Source organism: Hypanus sabinus, chromosome 7 (genome assembly GCF_030144855.1).
Source record: "Hypanus sabinus isolate sHypSab1 chromosome 7, sHypSab1.hap1, whole genome shotgun sequence".
NCBI lineage: Eukaryota > Metazoa > Chordata > Chondrichthyes > Myliobatiformes > Dasyatidae > Hypanus > Hypanus sabinus.
The window spans coordinates 125587279-125601386 of NC_082712.1; the positions used below are offsets into that span (position 1 = coordinate 125587279).

General features: G+C 41.2%; 1 protein-coding gene and 1 long non-coding RNA gene across 2 annotated transcripts in view; one reads left to right on the top strand and one right to left on the bottom strand.

Annotated features, from left to right (window-relative positions):
• The window catches only part of th (tyrosine hydroxylase), a 53356-nt gene extending 43200 nt beyond the window's left edge, over positions 1 to 10156 (bottom strand). The window contains exons 1-2 of the mRNA XM_059973924.1: positions 10070 to 10156; positions 2930 to 3133 (exon numbers count right to left, since the gene is read on the bottom strand). Coding sequence (XP_059829907.1) covers positions 2930 to 3133; positions 10070 to 10156 — 291 coding nt within the window. The remainder of the gene's footprint in view (positions 1 to 2929; positions 3134 to 10069) is intronic.
• Positions 1 to 14108, top strand: part of LOC132396395 (uncharacterized) — a 31481-nt gene that overhangs the window by 7145 nt on the left and 10228 nt on the right. Inside the window, exon 2 of the long non-coding RNA XR_009512971.1 lies at positions 4347 to 4494. This is a non-coding gene — a long non-coding RNA (uncharacterized LOC132396395). The remainder of the gene's footprint in view (positions 1 to 4346; positions 4495 to 14108) is intronic.

The following is a 14108-nucleotide window of genomic DNA, read 5'->3' on the forward strand; positions in this document are numbered from 1 at the left end:
GGTAGGAGGATTTACTTCTTTCCAATTTTGTAATATAGACCTTCTGGCCATTAATGTTGCAAAGGCGATCATTCTCTAATTGAAGGGGAAAGTCAACTACTATCCTCATTTGGTATACCAAAAATTGCAGTAATAAAATGAGGTTGTAAATCAATATTCCAAATTGAGGAAATGGTAGCAAATATGTCTTTCCAATAGTTATGTAAGGTAGGACATGACCAAAACATGTGGGTCAATGAGGCCACATCTGAATGACATCTGTCACATTGGGGGTTAATATGAGAATAAAATCGAGCAAGCATATGAGCTCTATGTACGACCTTAAATTGTATTAAAGCATGTTTAGCACATATAGAAGAAGAATTAACTATTTGTAAAATTTTTTCCCATTTTTCCGTTGATATATTGTATTGAAGTTCTTTTTCCCACTCCTGTTTAATTCTACCCGATACCTCTGGTTGTATCTTCATAATCATATTATAAATAAGAGCCACTAATCCCTTCTGACAGGGATTCAAAGTAAAAATCATATCTGAAAAATCTATCAAAGTTGAATTGGGAAAGGATGGTAAAACTTTATATAAAAAATTTCCATCAGGTACTAATCAACAAACTTCAAAACATGGGGCTCTGGATTTCCCTCTGCAACTGGATCCTAGAATTCCACATTGGGAGAGACCATAGCCAGTGGGGATAGGAAATAACATCTCCTCGCTGACAATCAACATGGCTCTCTTCAAGGATACATGCCTAGCCCACTGCTCAACTCTCTCTACACCCAGAAATGTGTGGCTAGGCACAGCTCAGATGCCCTCTGTAAATACGCTGATGAAACAACTGTTGTTGTTCTCAGCAACGGAAGATGAGGAGGAATGCAGGAGTGAGATAGATCAGCTTGTTGAATGGTATCACAACAACAACCTTGTACTCAATGTCAGTAAGGCCAAGGAATTGATTGTGGACTTCAGGAAGAGGAGTTGAGGGAACACACACCAGTCATCATTGTGGGATCAGTAGTGGAAAGGGTGAGCAGTTTCAAGTTCCTGGGTGTCCACATCCCTGAGGATCTATCCTGAGCCCAACCTATTGACTCAATTACAAAAAGGCATGGCAGTGCCTATACTTCAGTGAGAGCTTGAGGAGATTTGGAATGTCACTCAAGACTCTAGTAAGCTTCTACAGATGTACTGTGGAAAACATTCTAACTAGTTGCATCACCATCTGGTATGGAGAGCTGCAGTACAGGACTGGAAAAAGCTGCAGAGGGTTGCTAACTCAGCTAGCTCCATCAAGGGTGCTAGCCTCCCTAGAGTCGAGGACATCTTCAAAAAGGTTGCATTGATCATGAAGGGCCCCCATCATCCAGGACATGGCCTCACCACATTGATACCACTAAAGAGGAAATACAGGCACCTAAAAACACACACTCAACATTTCAGGAACAACTTCTTCCCCCCTGCCATCAGATTTCTCAACAGACAATGAACACCCCCCCTCCACCCCACTATTACCTCACTATTTTTGCAGTACTTAATTTATTTGATTTTCTCTCCCCTTATGAGTGGTGTGTATGTATATTTTCCCTCAATCTTGGGTCCTCTACCAGAGGCTTGGGAGCTTGAGGGTTTGGCACTGTATCCTTGCTGGGCCTAGTAATGCGCTCTTCTGGTCCGAGATCTCAGACGCTGTTCCTGGGATTTGATGGACCCACTCTTCCAGTCCAAGTGTCACAGCTCCAAGTGCTCCTGTTGCCACTGGGATTACTCTGGCTTTAACCTTCCACATTCTTTCCATCTGCTCTTTCAAGCTCTGGTATTTCTCCTGTCTCTCATATTCTTTCTTCCCGACGTTATTGTCATTTAGAATTGCCTCATCTATTACTATTGCTTTCTTCTGCTTGTTGTCCAATACTACTATGTCTGGTTGCTTAGCCAGTACCCGCTTATTAATCTGCATTTGGAAATCCCACAGGATCTTAACTCTGACATACTCCACTACCTTCTCATAAGGTCATCTTTAGGGGCTATCTTCCTGACGTACTCATGGATGTCTTGCATTTCTTCCAGGACTATGTCCTTGATGCTTACGTATATAAATATATATACACACACATACATATACATACACATGTACATATACATACATTGTACCTAAACATTTTTACTGAATTGTCCCAAAAAGCAGATTGTTTTGAATGCAAAAACTGACAGTATATATATTATTTGCGCTGTTTGATCCTCCAAGTAAACTTAGAATAAATCAAAGGGTGAAAATCACTTGGGGTGTTCTTTTTGCCTCAGACTCCCTGCCAGCGATAGCTCTCAAGCCTCGTCAAACCACTGTGCTGTCATATCACCACAAACAACCTGTGTATTTCAAGAACTAAAATGTCAGTCACATACCTTGCCAAGAAGCATTCATTTTAAAGGCACCCAATCAAGAACATAAGAAAAATGCATCTCTCATGTGCTTAGTCGTAGTAGAGTTTACTGGAGTTTTTCTAGCACTTCATATAGATCCATAGCTACTTTGGAACTGCAACTCAGCAGAACACTGACTCCAACAAACTCCTGGCATCACAACACAGTGATTTCAAACCAATACCTTTCCTGCACCACTCAACTCTGGGTCTGTCTTAACTCACTTACCCAAGCATTAATGAGCAATCATCTTTTGTCACTGATGACAGCAGCCATCAGTATAACTCTGATGTGTGAAAACCAAAGCATGTCAGAGTTAGCTATACTTCAACAGGAATCAAAGCTATAATCACACCAATGTTATTACTTTCATCCTGTTTACTGGCTAATTGTTTGAAGGATTGGATTACCCTGTATTCCTCCAAATCAGGTACTTTAAGCTCTTGAACCATGTCTCATATTGACAAACTATTATGATTTATTCTGCAATGGCAAATATTTGGTAATACCTCAAACACTTTAAGGGTGCGGGAGAGTGCAGATCCCTTGCTGTAGCGGAGAATGAAGAACAGATTAACCATCGCTTTGCCATCCTTTTCTTCAAACACCAGCTGGTCCCCAGAATCTCCAGACTCTGCAGCAGCAGCAGCTGCTTCCCGTTCCTTCCGCGCATCTTCAATCAGAGACTGCCTCCGCCCAATGAAAGGGGGGGACTGAAACCAGAAAGAAAAAAATATCAGTCAGATTCAGTGTTATGAAAGAAAGGACATGTAATAAGGCATGAAGGTAAAGTTCAGCCTGAAGAAGAAGGTAAACTGGCATCTATCAAAGGCAGTGGAAAAGTTAGAAGAGTAAGGGAAGAGTATGAGATGCCTTAGAGATGAAGGATAGAACCGAATGAGATAAAGCAACATAAGGGAAGAAGAATGAATTTTAATATAAAGATAGAATATGAAAATCGTAGAGAAACATCAAAATTTAAAGGAGAAAAACAGAGGTTTAGAGAAATAAGGTAGACATAAGGAAGAGAGGAAATAGAAAGATCAGTTGGAACCAGTTAGTGGAATGCCAGACTCACAGATAAAAAGGAGGAAGACCCTATAGAGAAAGGATTCAAGGTAAACATGGGTGATAGATTAGGGACTGAGAGAATCAACAAGAAGAGAAATTTGAGGATGTAATTTGAGATGGAATGGAGAACATATATAGCATCAGGGAGACTGATAATTAATATAAGAGAATATGTGGAATTACGTATACTAGAATTGGTGATTGATTAAGGGGCAAAACAAAGCAGGTAGGATAAGAGTTCAGAAGGAAAAAATGATATCAAGGCAAAGTTTGTGTGAGGAAACAAAATCTTGGAAATTACAATGAAAGGGGAATCCTAATAAAATAATTTTAATACAAAAACAGATATGTTAGCCTTTTCAGGGTTTTGAATGTATAACCTTTTCTATTCAATTGTTAGACAGTGGAAGGATATTGTTCCTTCATAAACACTTCCAATAAATCAGAAGGATGGAATCAGAAAGAAATATGGAATCATGAAGGAAAAGAGAACTTTCAAATAAAACTGCATGGAGAAGAACTGAAGAAACAGTGAAGATTGGAACAGGAGAAAGGCTGAGCATTAGGGTGAAAGAAGATTGATGGACAGGTCAATGAGATCGGAAAGAGAAATGAATGAGGTCAGAAAATAGGAGAGGATGGATTTTTCAATAAGAAGCTGAAAAAGGGATTGTGAAATTCAAATTAATAACAATAGTGCTTAGTACAACGGGAGAAGATCAGTGATATCAGAGAATCAAGCGAGGGAATAAAGAGAAATTTATGAGGATCAGGAAGAGGTTAAAGACAGGATCAGAAAGGATTGCCAATGGGATTTCGCACACGGTGTTATATAAATAAATAATTTATGTTTAGGTTCGGAGTTCACGATAAAGAACATGCAGTTGATACAATCATTGTCCATTTTGTGGATGATGAGGAAGATGATTTTTCGACCACATAAAGCTATTGATGATCTGATCTTGGACAGAGAAATTGCATATCGCTTTTAATCCAGTGCGGGGTAAGTAATTTAAAAATACAATGACCTAAATCAACACATCATAAAGGGAGTTTATCTGCATACAGTATTCATAAAGGTAGAAGAGATATCAATAAAATAGCGATAAAGGCATAGTGGATTGGCCAGGAGATAGAATCTAAAAGCAGAAAGGATATGGTACAATTGCGTATTGTGCATGGCCCAGATCCCTACGGTGTAAGAATGATGTGAATGCACTGGCAAGGTACAGAGGAGAATTTTGACTGGAAAGAAAAATTAACTACGAGGCAAGATTGGACAGGCTAGGATTGCTTTCTATGGAACAGAGCTAACAGAAGGGAGACTAATTTAAGTGCAATACTTATATAAAATAGTGAATGATTTAGATTAAGTATGAAAGGAATCTGTTCCCTTTGGATGGTGATTCAAAAAGTATAGGGTTAAGATTTAAAACAATTGACACAGATCAGAGGAGATATGATAAAGATTCATGCTCATTGTGGACTTTGCTGCCTGAAATGTGGGTGGAGGCAGATATCCTCATCATAACTTAAACAGCCCTTGCACATTTACTTGAAAAGCCATGACATATAGAACCAACACTGGGGAATATCTAGGCTGACCAACTTTTTCTGACTAGCTCAGACAAAAAAGATTATGTGGAGCCTGTGTCATAAATGTTCCAAGAGAAAAACACAATCTTCAGACAAAGAAAGAAAACATTGTATAAATAAAAACAGATCGGATGATAAACACACAAAAAACAAAAGTGAAATGGAATGTTTAAATACAGATCAGAAGTCATAATGTTATAAAACAGAGGAATTAGCGACAGTGAGAAAGACAGCAATGGAAGCCTGGAATCAAATAAAGGATCAGAGATAGGAATGAAACCTCAGAAATAAAAGAGATAGCAAAAAAGTCAAAATTAGAGAAAAAGTGAAGCTTAAAAAAGGCACCAAACAATCCAAGGCAGATTTGCAGAGTTGGAAGGAATTCACATTTATATAGCACCACTCACATCCCGAAGCGCAAATCCTAATCAATTACTTCTGGCATGTGATTAGTATAATCTCAGCAGATGAGCCAGTCCGTTTATTAGCACACTGAGGAACATCATTTTAAATAACCATAGTCATAAGGAAAATGCATTTATATAATCTCTTTAATATATTTAAATAACTCAGTTGGCTTCATAACATTGTTACCAGCCAGGTTGAGCCACAAATGAAGATGATTAGAAGAGGTATTTGTAATGATATTAAGGAATGTTTAAACGAGGGAAGGAAAGGAGAGGGGAAGAATTTTGTAAAGAGGGAACTTGCATGCATCTATTTTTTGCATGATTTTTGTGTATGTTTTTCCTTTCCCTGTGCATTGGGTATTTGTCCTTTTTTAAAAATTCTTTCGGGTTTTTGCTTTGTCACTGTCTGTAAGCAGACAAATCTCAAGATTATATAATTTATACATACTTTGATAATAAAAGTACTTTGAATCTTTGAATCATTGTTTGCTGCGGCAATTGAAGACATGACTATTATTAATGAGATAAATAAGAACTGAAATGTGGAGAAGACCAGATATGTTTAGGGGTACGAGAGGTTAGAGGGACATCAAGGATGCTGAAAAAAAATGGTGAGATTCTTGAAATCAAACCACCATACAGCTGGGGGTGGGGGGGGGGGGGGTGGCGCAGTGTGAAAAAACATCAGGGTTGATGCTGAATAGAACTTGGTGCAGGTTAAGACATAGAGCAGGTAGCTTAATACGACCTCAAACTTCCAGATGGAAGAATGGAGAATGTCGTACAGAAAAACCAAACTGGTGGCAGCAAATTAAAGAATTATAGCAGTGGGTGACTAATGCAGGGGCAGAAATAGGCAACTATGAGATGACAATAGACTAGTAATACTTTGGATATGGTGGAGCCTAATCCCCATCTCAAATCTGATTATGTATAACACAAAGTACACTGCAGATGCTGTGGTCAAATCAACACGTACAACACGCTGGAGGAACTCAGCAGGTCGGGCAGCATCCGTGGAAATGAACAGTCAACATTTTGGATCGAGACCCTTTGTCTGGCCTGAAGGAGGGGGCAGGGGCCCAATCTTTGTACCTTCTTTATACCCCCACCTTCTTTATAGGGTCCCTGTCCCCTCCTTCTTCAGTCCTGACGAAGAGTCTCAACCCGAAATGTTGACAGTTCGTTTTCACGGATGCTACCTGACCTGCTGAGTTCCTCCAGCATGTTGTACGTGTTGACCATGTACAAGTTTGTTCAGTTTTACAGATGCCTGGGGTGAGATAAGAGATGTTGGCAAACAAAGTTTGGGGAAAAATTAAGATGAGAAAAGCCATTTTGGCATCATTAGTTGTGTGTTAAATGTTGGCTTGAATATCTATGCTTATTTATATGAAACTTTCAATGGCCATTTGATGGAAATGATACAGTCCAAGTGGCAAATCACCTGAAAGGAAAAACTTCCCATACTGTAGTATTGCACTAATGTGTGCACAAATCCCTGGACCAAAGCTTAAACCTCCAGCCTAACCAAGCGCTGGAAATGTGACTCGAGTCCCAAGATTCATGACTGAAAATTTTGGAGAAAAAAATTAAAGAGAAAGGAGAACCAGCACTGAACAAAGGTGTAAGTAATTGAAGTGAGAAATCTTAGATCCGAAGAGGGATTAAAAAGAAAGGGAAGCTAAGGTGGATAATCAGGAACTGATTGAAACAAGGTGGAAGCGGAAAAGGCACTGATTAAAGAGGAAAGGATCAAACAGGGTGAGAGGAGGAACTGGGGGGTTGGTGGCTAGTTAGAAAGGTGGGAATCAGAGAGTGTACATTCAAAGGAGAAGTCAAAAAAAGTAGGAAATATGAAAAAATAAAGTTGATAAATTAGAGGAAATTAGGAGATGAGAAAGAGAGGATTAAAGAATTCCTGAAAAAGAAGGGAGGTGTAGAGTAAGGTAAAGGTCAGGTAGGTAACTCCACCTAAGAAGTCATTAAAAAAAACATCAGGCTAGACAGAGCAAATGTTAGGACGAAGTGGGAAATGAATAGTTAAGATGACTAAATCAACAGATTTAACCACAAATAGCAAATCTACAACTGTACCCACAGCCTGATTCATCCAGTTGTTCTAGCATTTTCTGCCTTTGTTTTAGACTGCTAACAGTTACACTAAGTAAAGGGAACATAATTGGTCTTGGTTAGCGAGAAGCTGTTGCACCGACAGAATAGGTAGGCTTAATTTCCCATCAGATTTATGGCCAGAAGTGAAATAATGAGAATTCTTTTAATTCAAAATTGGTCAACAATGGATTTCCTCTCAAACTACCCACCTGTCTGATAGGAATTCCCTCTGCCCCAGTTCTTCGTGCCTGACGCCAGGCTGATCACAATTGCACTCATGTTTACCCCAGAGCCCTGAGCATTCTAGCAAAAACAAGTCATCACATCTGGTGAGACTGCCTAAGAAGACTGTTTTCATTTTGTTTCATATTCTGGAGGAATAGTAATATAAAGTCGGCCGTCCTTATCCGCGAGGGATTGGTTCCGGGACCCCTGGCGGATGCTCAAGTCCTTTATACTACATAGCTCAATGCAGTGGATCTTAGGACCCAGCGGAACCCGAGACCTTATTTAACCTGTCTCAGTGCGGTGGACATTAGGATCCGGCGCAGATCTGACTCCGCAGTGTTTCAGTTCACGAAAATAATTACGATCACTATTGAAAATAAAATGGAAATAATAAAGCGATCGGGAAGAGGTGAAACGCCATCGGTCACTGGAAAAGCGTTAGGCCACGTTGGTCAACAATCGGAAAATTTTTAAAGGATAAAGTGAGAAAGGCCCTGCCCCGATGAAAGCTACAATTATTACTAAGCACGCCGTGGTTTAATTATTGAGTTTTGGGGTTTTGAGTTTTTGATCCTCCATGTCAACCTGGCACGGACGGAGAGCGCACTCCAAAGCGGTCTGTCACTGGCTCCCAAACACGGAGCTGAAACATACGTTCTTAAGTGTCTTATATGCATAGAAAGGTAAAATATATACTATACACTAAGACAAACGTTTAACTAACTGACGTTAAATAATACCGGATGTATCTGTTCCGACTTACTTAGTAAGAGAACTTACGGTTTTTTCGATCCCGATCCATGATAACCCACGCAATCCTCCCGTATACTTTAAGTCATCTCTAGATTACTTATAATACCTAATACAATGTAAATGCTATGTAAATAGTTGTTATACTGCATTGTTTAGGGAATAATGACAAGAAAAAAAGTCTGTACATGCTCGAACAGCAAGGGCTGAAAGAGCACTTCCGGGTTTTCTTGATTCGCGGTTGGTTGAATTCGCGGATAAGGAGGGCCGACTGTATACATATATCATACACACACACACACACACACACACACACACACACACACACAAAGCTACAGCACACGTGGTAAGGAACAAACAGCAAGTACATGTATACAACTGTGAAAACACTCGCAGCAGCAAACAGGTGAAGTATCCGTTTGAATGAAATCAGTTGCTTCACTATTTGTTTAGGAATGCGTTTCAGACGTTGCGATAGACTTTTTGCTGACAGGCAGACGTCGAATTATTTGAAGGCTTTCTATATGGGGCGGTGATGGTGGTGGTGGGAGCGAGAGGTAGTTGTTATATTACCAGGATCAAGGCAGTTCCCACTTGATCAGCCACCAAACCGCTAGGAAAGGTACAAGAGGTAGGAAATGCCTCCTCAAAGGGAAAATGGTCCTTCCCTTTTCTAGCTAAGTAACCGGTCGGGCACAGTTCTAGTGTTAGCTTTCAGTGACAAATATCGTTGGCACGTTTATTCTAAGAAGAGTTTAGAAGTTTGAAATACAGGGTTGCGGGGAGAAAATAAAGTTACAATCCAAAACGTCCAACTTTCAGGTGAATATTGCATTGTGCCGAAAGCGATCCCGACTAAAACGCAAACGCATCTCCCATTTACAGTGCATTTACTAATTTGACTGCATCGCTCTGAAGTATTTTCTCCGATTACTCATTACGGAATAGATTAAGCTGTGCAATTTTTAAAGATATTATTAAAGTTTAAAAATCAGAACTCAAAATCTTTACATGACGACTGGAGCCAAATCCCTATTCAGTTTGCACTTCCTGTGATTTGACTGAGCGCGCAGTTGTTGGACAGCTAACTTACCCCGAGACATTCAGAAACACGGTCGAGGTAAATCAATTCATCTTTACTCGTCACTCCCAGCTATAAGCATTACACTTCACCCTCACTCTCCGGGAAAGTATTTTTTTGAAAGCTGTGCTCAATAATTATGACAGCCAACTTGAATTAGACTGCAGATCTTATAGCCAATTTACATGTTTTTATATTTTCAGATGTTCTTAACCAATTGGAGCGACTGGTAAAGGGCTTTAATTGAACGCATAAATAGTACGGACGGATAAATAACCTGCCGACAAAAATATTTCGCTTCTGCTAAACCAATGTATGCACAGGTTAATCTCAGCTGAGATAAAAGAAGCGGACAGATTGTTTTAACGGAGAGTGTAGGAAAGAAATTGAAATCTTACCGTTACTGCCTCGGCTTGCTTGGAGTCCAGCTCCGAGACAGTCCTGCGGAACCCCTTGGCAGACGAGGAACTCGACGTGGGCATCATTGAGCCTTCGTGCAAGTTCGTGCAACTTGTGACCGAGTCTGTCTTCCCGCCGCTCCTATTTATAAGCGAGACGCATCTCCCACCCCCCCCCCATGCGTCAAGAGTTCTAATTTACTTATCTGACACCCCATCGAGCCCATTTATTGGACTTTCTGAACGTCAAGCAAATAACAAATCAGAGATAGCCCTCTTATAATGAATAAAATAGGAAAGAGTTTTGTGAAGTTTTATTTTCCGCTGTGAATTACATGGAATTTTACAGGACTTCTGCTTTGCAAGACCCTATATCCTGTATTCAACCAAATAAGCAAACCACTCTGTTCTTTTTTGCCCTATATATTAGTTCATAGAATCATTGAATTATAAACTGTAAAGAACGTTGTCCTCCCCATCGTGCCCATGCGGGTTTATACAGTTTATTCACACTCTTTCTCTGATCAATCTTTCCTTACACAATTTAAATTTCTGAACGTGGCCGTTCATTCTGCTCCCACAACCCTTCAGAAACACTGAGGAAGTGTTTGCCGTAGTTTTGTATGAATTGGTGTTCTCCGGCCCACTGGAAATCGTTTCTCCTCACTGTGTAGTTATCAATTACATACAAGAATATCACACACAGACACACACACACACACACACACACACAATGCTGGAGGAACTCAGCAAGTGAGTTAGCATCTACGAGTAGGAATAGAGTCGACGTTTCGGACCGAGACCCTTTCTACGGGTCTAGAAAGAAAGGGGAAAGAAGCCACATTAAGAAGGTAGACTTTTTGGCCCCTCGCTATTGATATTTCTTCTCAATCGCCTATTCACTGAACTGATCCGACATTACTTGATTGGCATAATATTTAAAACGTTATCTATCCTGAATATACTCAGTGACAGCACTTATGGAATCGTGAATCCCAACGTTTCCACTAACTGGGCGAACTAATTTCTTCTCATGACTTTCAGGACTTCTTTCTGCACTAAACCTTTTTTTTTCTGCACGGGTTCCAACCTCTTCTTTATTAAAGCCGTGTTTCCGCACGAATCTACAGCACTTGGCTTTCACGCCATACGGAGGACGTGCAAAGGACATTGGAACTGAGCTCGGAAGACCGAGCTGTAATATCATTGCGCTAACACCGCTTCGCCATCTTGGCACCCAATTATGCGCCATGATAATCATGATCAGTCGAGGGTAAATTTACAGTAGATTGCGAAGATGGGGAGGGATGGCCTTTCCGCACGTGGTTATACAACAGTTGAAGTTCTGATTTATGCGTTTAATATTTATACTGAACCCTTACAAAACAATATAAATAAATCCATAGGTGCTGCCCGGCCTGCTGAGTTCCCCTGGCATTCTGTGAATGGAAATAAACCGCTCATTCTCAATTGTATTCCTTAATGAAAGTATAACATTTGATAGGGTTCTGTCGGGCAGGTCAAGTCATGCTGAAGTCAAGGTAATTGGCTAAAATGTGGTTTTTTTTCCAGACTTCATTTCAGTAGACGTGAGATTTGTGGAAGGGCGATAAGAGAGGGAGAACTGGCAAAAACAGCAAAAATCGAATGCTGAATTTGCCTTGGGCGATTATTGCAGCTGCTGCTCAATGAGGATGTTTTATCTACAGATGGTAAAGATTGGTAAAGGTTAAACTTGGAGCACATGACAGAGAAAAGGCTAGGTGAGTTAGTCCATGATGTCAGGAAATGAAAAGGAGGCTTCAAAGATTAAAAATTTCAAAGTAAATTTATTATCAAAGTACATATATGTCACCATATGCAGCTCCGAAATTCATTTTCTTGTGGGCATTCTCAATAAATCCAGGTTGTTGGAACAATTTCAGTGATGGGGCAGTGAAGTTGAGTGAAATTATTCTCTTTATTTCAAGATCCTGATGGCTGAGGGGTAATAACAGTTCCTGACTCTGGTGGTAGGCTTGGGCTCTGTACCTTCTTCCTGATGGCAGCAGCAAGATGAGAGCATGGCCTGGGTGGTTGGTGTCCCTGATGATAGATGTTGCTTTCCTGCAATAGCGCTCCAGGTAGATGTGCTCAATGGTGGGATGGGCTTCACCCATGTTGGAGTGGGCCAGATCCATTACTTTTTATGGGACTTTCCACTCAGGGGCATTGGTGTTTCCATACCAGGCTGTGATGTAGCCATTCAAAATACTCTCCACCAGATATCGAGAGAAGTTTGAAGGTGTAATGCCGAATCTTCACAAACTCCTAAGGAAGCAGAGGTGCTTCTGCGCTTTCTTTATAATTGCATTTAGGTGCTGTGTTCAGGCCAGGACCTTCAAAATGATAACATGGAGGAATTTAAAGTTGCTGAGCCTGTCCACCTCTGACCTCTGATTAGGATAAGCTCATGGACCTCCCCCTGAAATTACTAGTCAGCTTCTTGGTCTTGTTGCAAATGCAGAGCAGTAGAGACAATTTGATGGTGAGTGATATCTTCAATAATAAACTGCAAATTAACAAGCCATGAGGGGGCCTGCAAAACAAAAGAGATCAGATAAAGCAACCAGATCCCTGAAGGCTAGGAGTATCTGTGTGTGGTTGGCTGGTTCGTAGGGGTAAACACGAATTACAGATGTAAGCTGAGTTTAAATAGGCTGCAGTGATGAGCAGGAAGTGAGTGGCAGGTGATTTCTGAGTGGAGGTGCTTGCTTGGTGCAGGCCTAACAGGAAACACCTGCCCCTCCACCCCTCACACTGCCAGAACATGATGGCTCAGGATGATATGGATGGATCTGATAGAACCCCTAAGTGAGATATGGATCCAAGATGGAGCTGGATGGATACAAGTACCTCTCTTCTGGGCCGTACCTTTCCAGTTGACCAGATACTACGCACTCAGTCCACGACAACATAAATCCATTAACCAGTGAACCATATATGCCAAACTACCTTCCACTATCCTGGTTTCTGGAAGTGCAGGCTCAGGTGGGTCAAGTGGACCATGGACAAAGGGCTTGAGGCAGGACAAGTGGAAGATAGGTGTGATATTGAGTGACGGGGCAGCCGGAGATAGCGACTAACTAGAATGATGTGATGGGTGATCTTGGAGTGACCTATGAGCTAGAATAAGAGCTTGCAGGAGTCTATACACAGAGGCAGATCTTGGGTGGACAGCCATACATGGTCGACAGATTGGAGTGGTCTTTATGGGCACTGACGGCAGTTAGCCTGGTGAAGTAGTTGCAATTGAAGCTACAGTAGCTCTCCATGCATTCTTCCAAGCATACTGGCAGCGGCAAACCAGGATCCTGCTGAATGGGCCCTCCACCTTTGGCTTCTTTGCTGAGAACAACAGCGGGTTGGTAGCCTTGAAGCACTTCAAAGGATGACATATCTGTGGCAGAGGAAGTGTCCAGACTGTGTGTAGGTTGGCCCAGAGCAGATACTTCTTCCATGTGAAAGGGTTAGAGGTGGCAAAAGTATCACTTGCTGACTGAATCTTTTTGACTGTCCGTTGGTCTGCAGATGATAGACAGAGGACAAACTCACTGAGGGGCAGAGGAGGGAGCAGAAGGATCACCAGAAGTGGACAATGAATTGTGGACTCTGGTTTGACACATTGCCCTAGTGGAAGCCGTGGAGACAAACTGCATGTTGGAGAACAAGGTCTGCTGTCTCAGAGGCTGACAGAAGTTTGAGGAGAGCAATGACGTGGGCAGCCTTGGAGAAATGATCCACCACTGTTCTGATTACTGTGGCCCCATCACAAGGTGTTTAACCCGTGATGAAATTCATGGCTTTGTGTGACTTTGGGTGTCATGGGACCAGTAGAGAGCCCAAGAGTGCTGCTAGTTGGATGAATTAGTCTGAGCATATTGAGGACTGGTGCAATGAACTGACATACATCTGTGATCATGGTGGGCCACCAGGACCAGCATTGCAGAAAATTCAGTGTCTGCCACATGCCTTGATTGCTGGAGAGAGATGAGAAGCA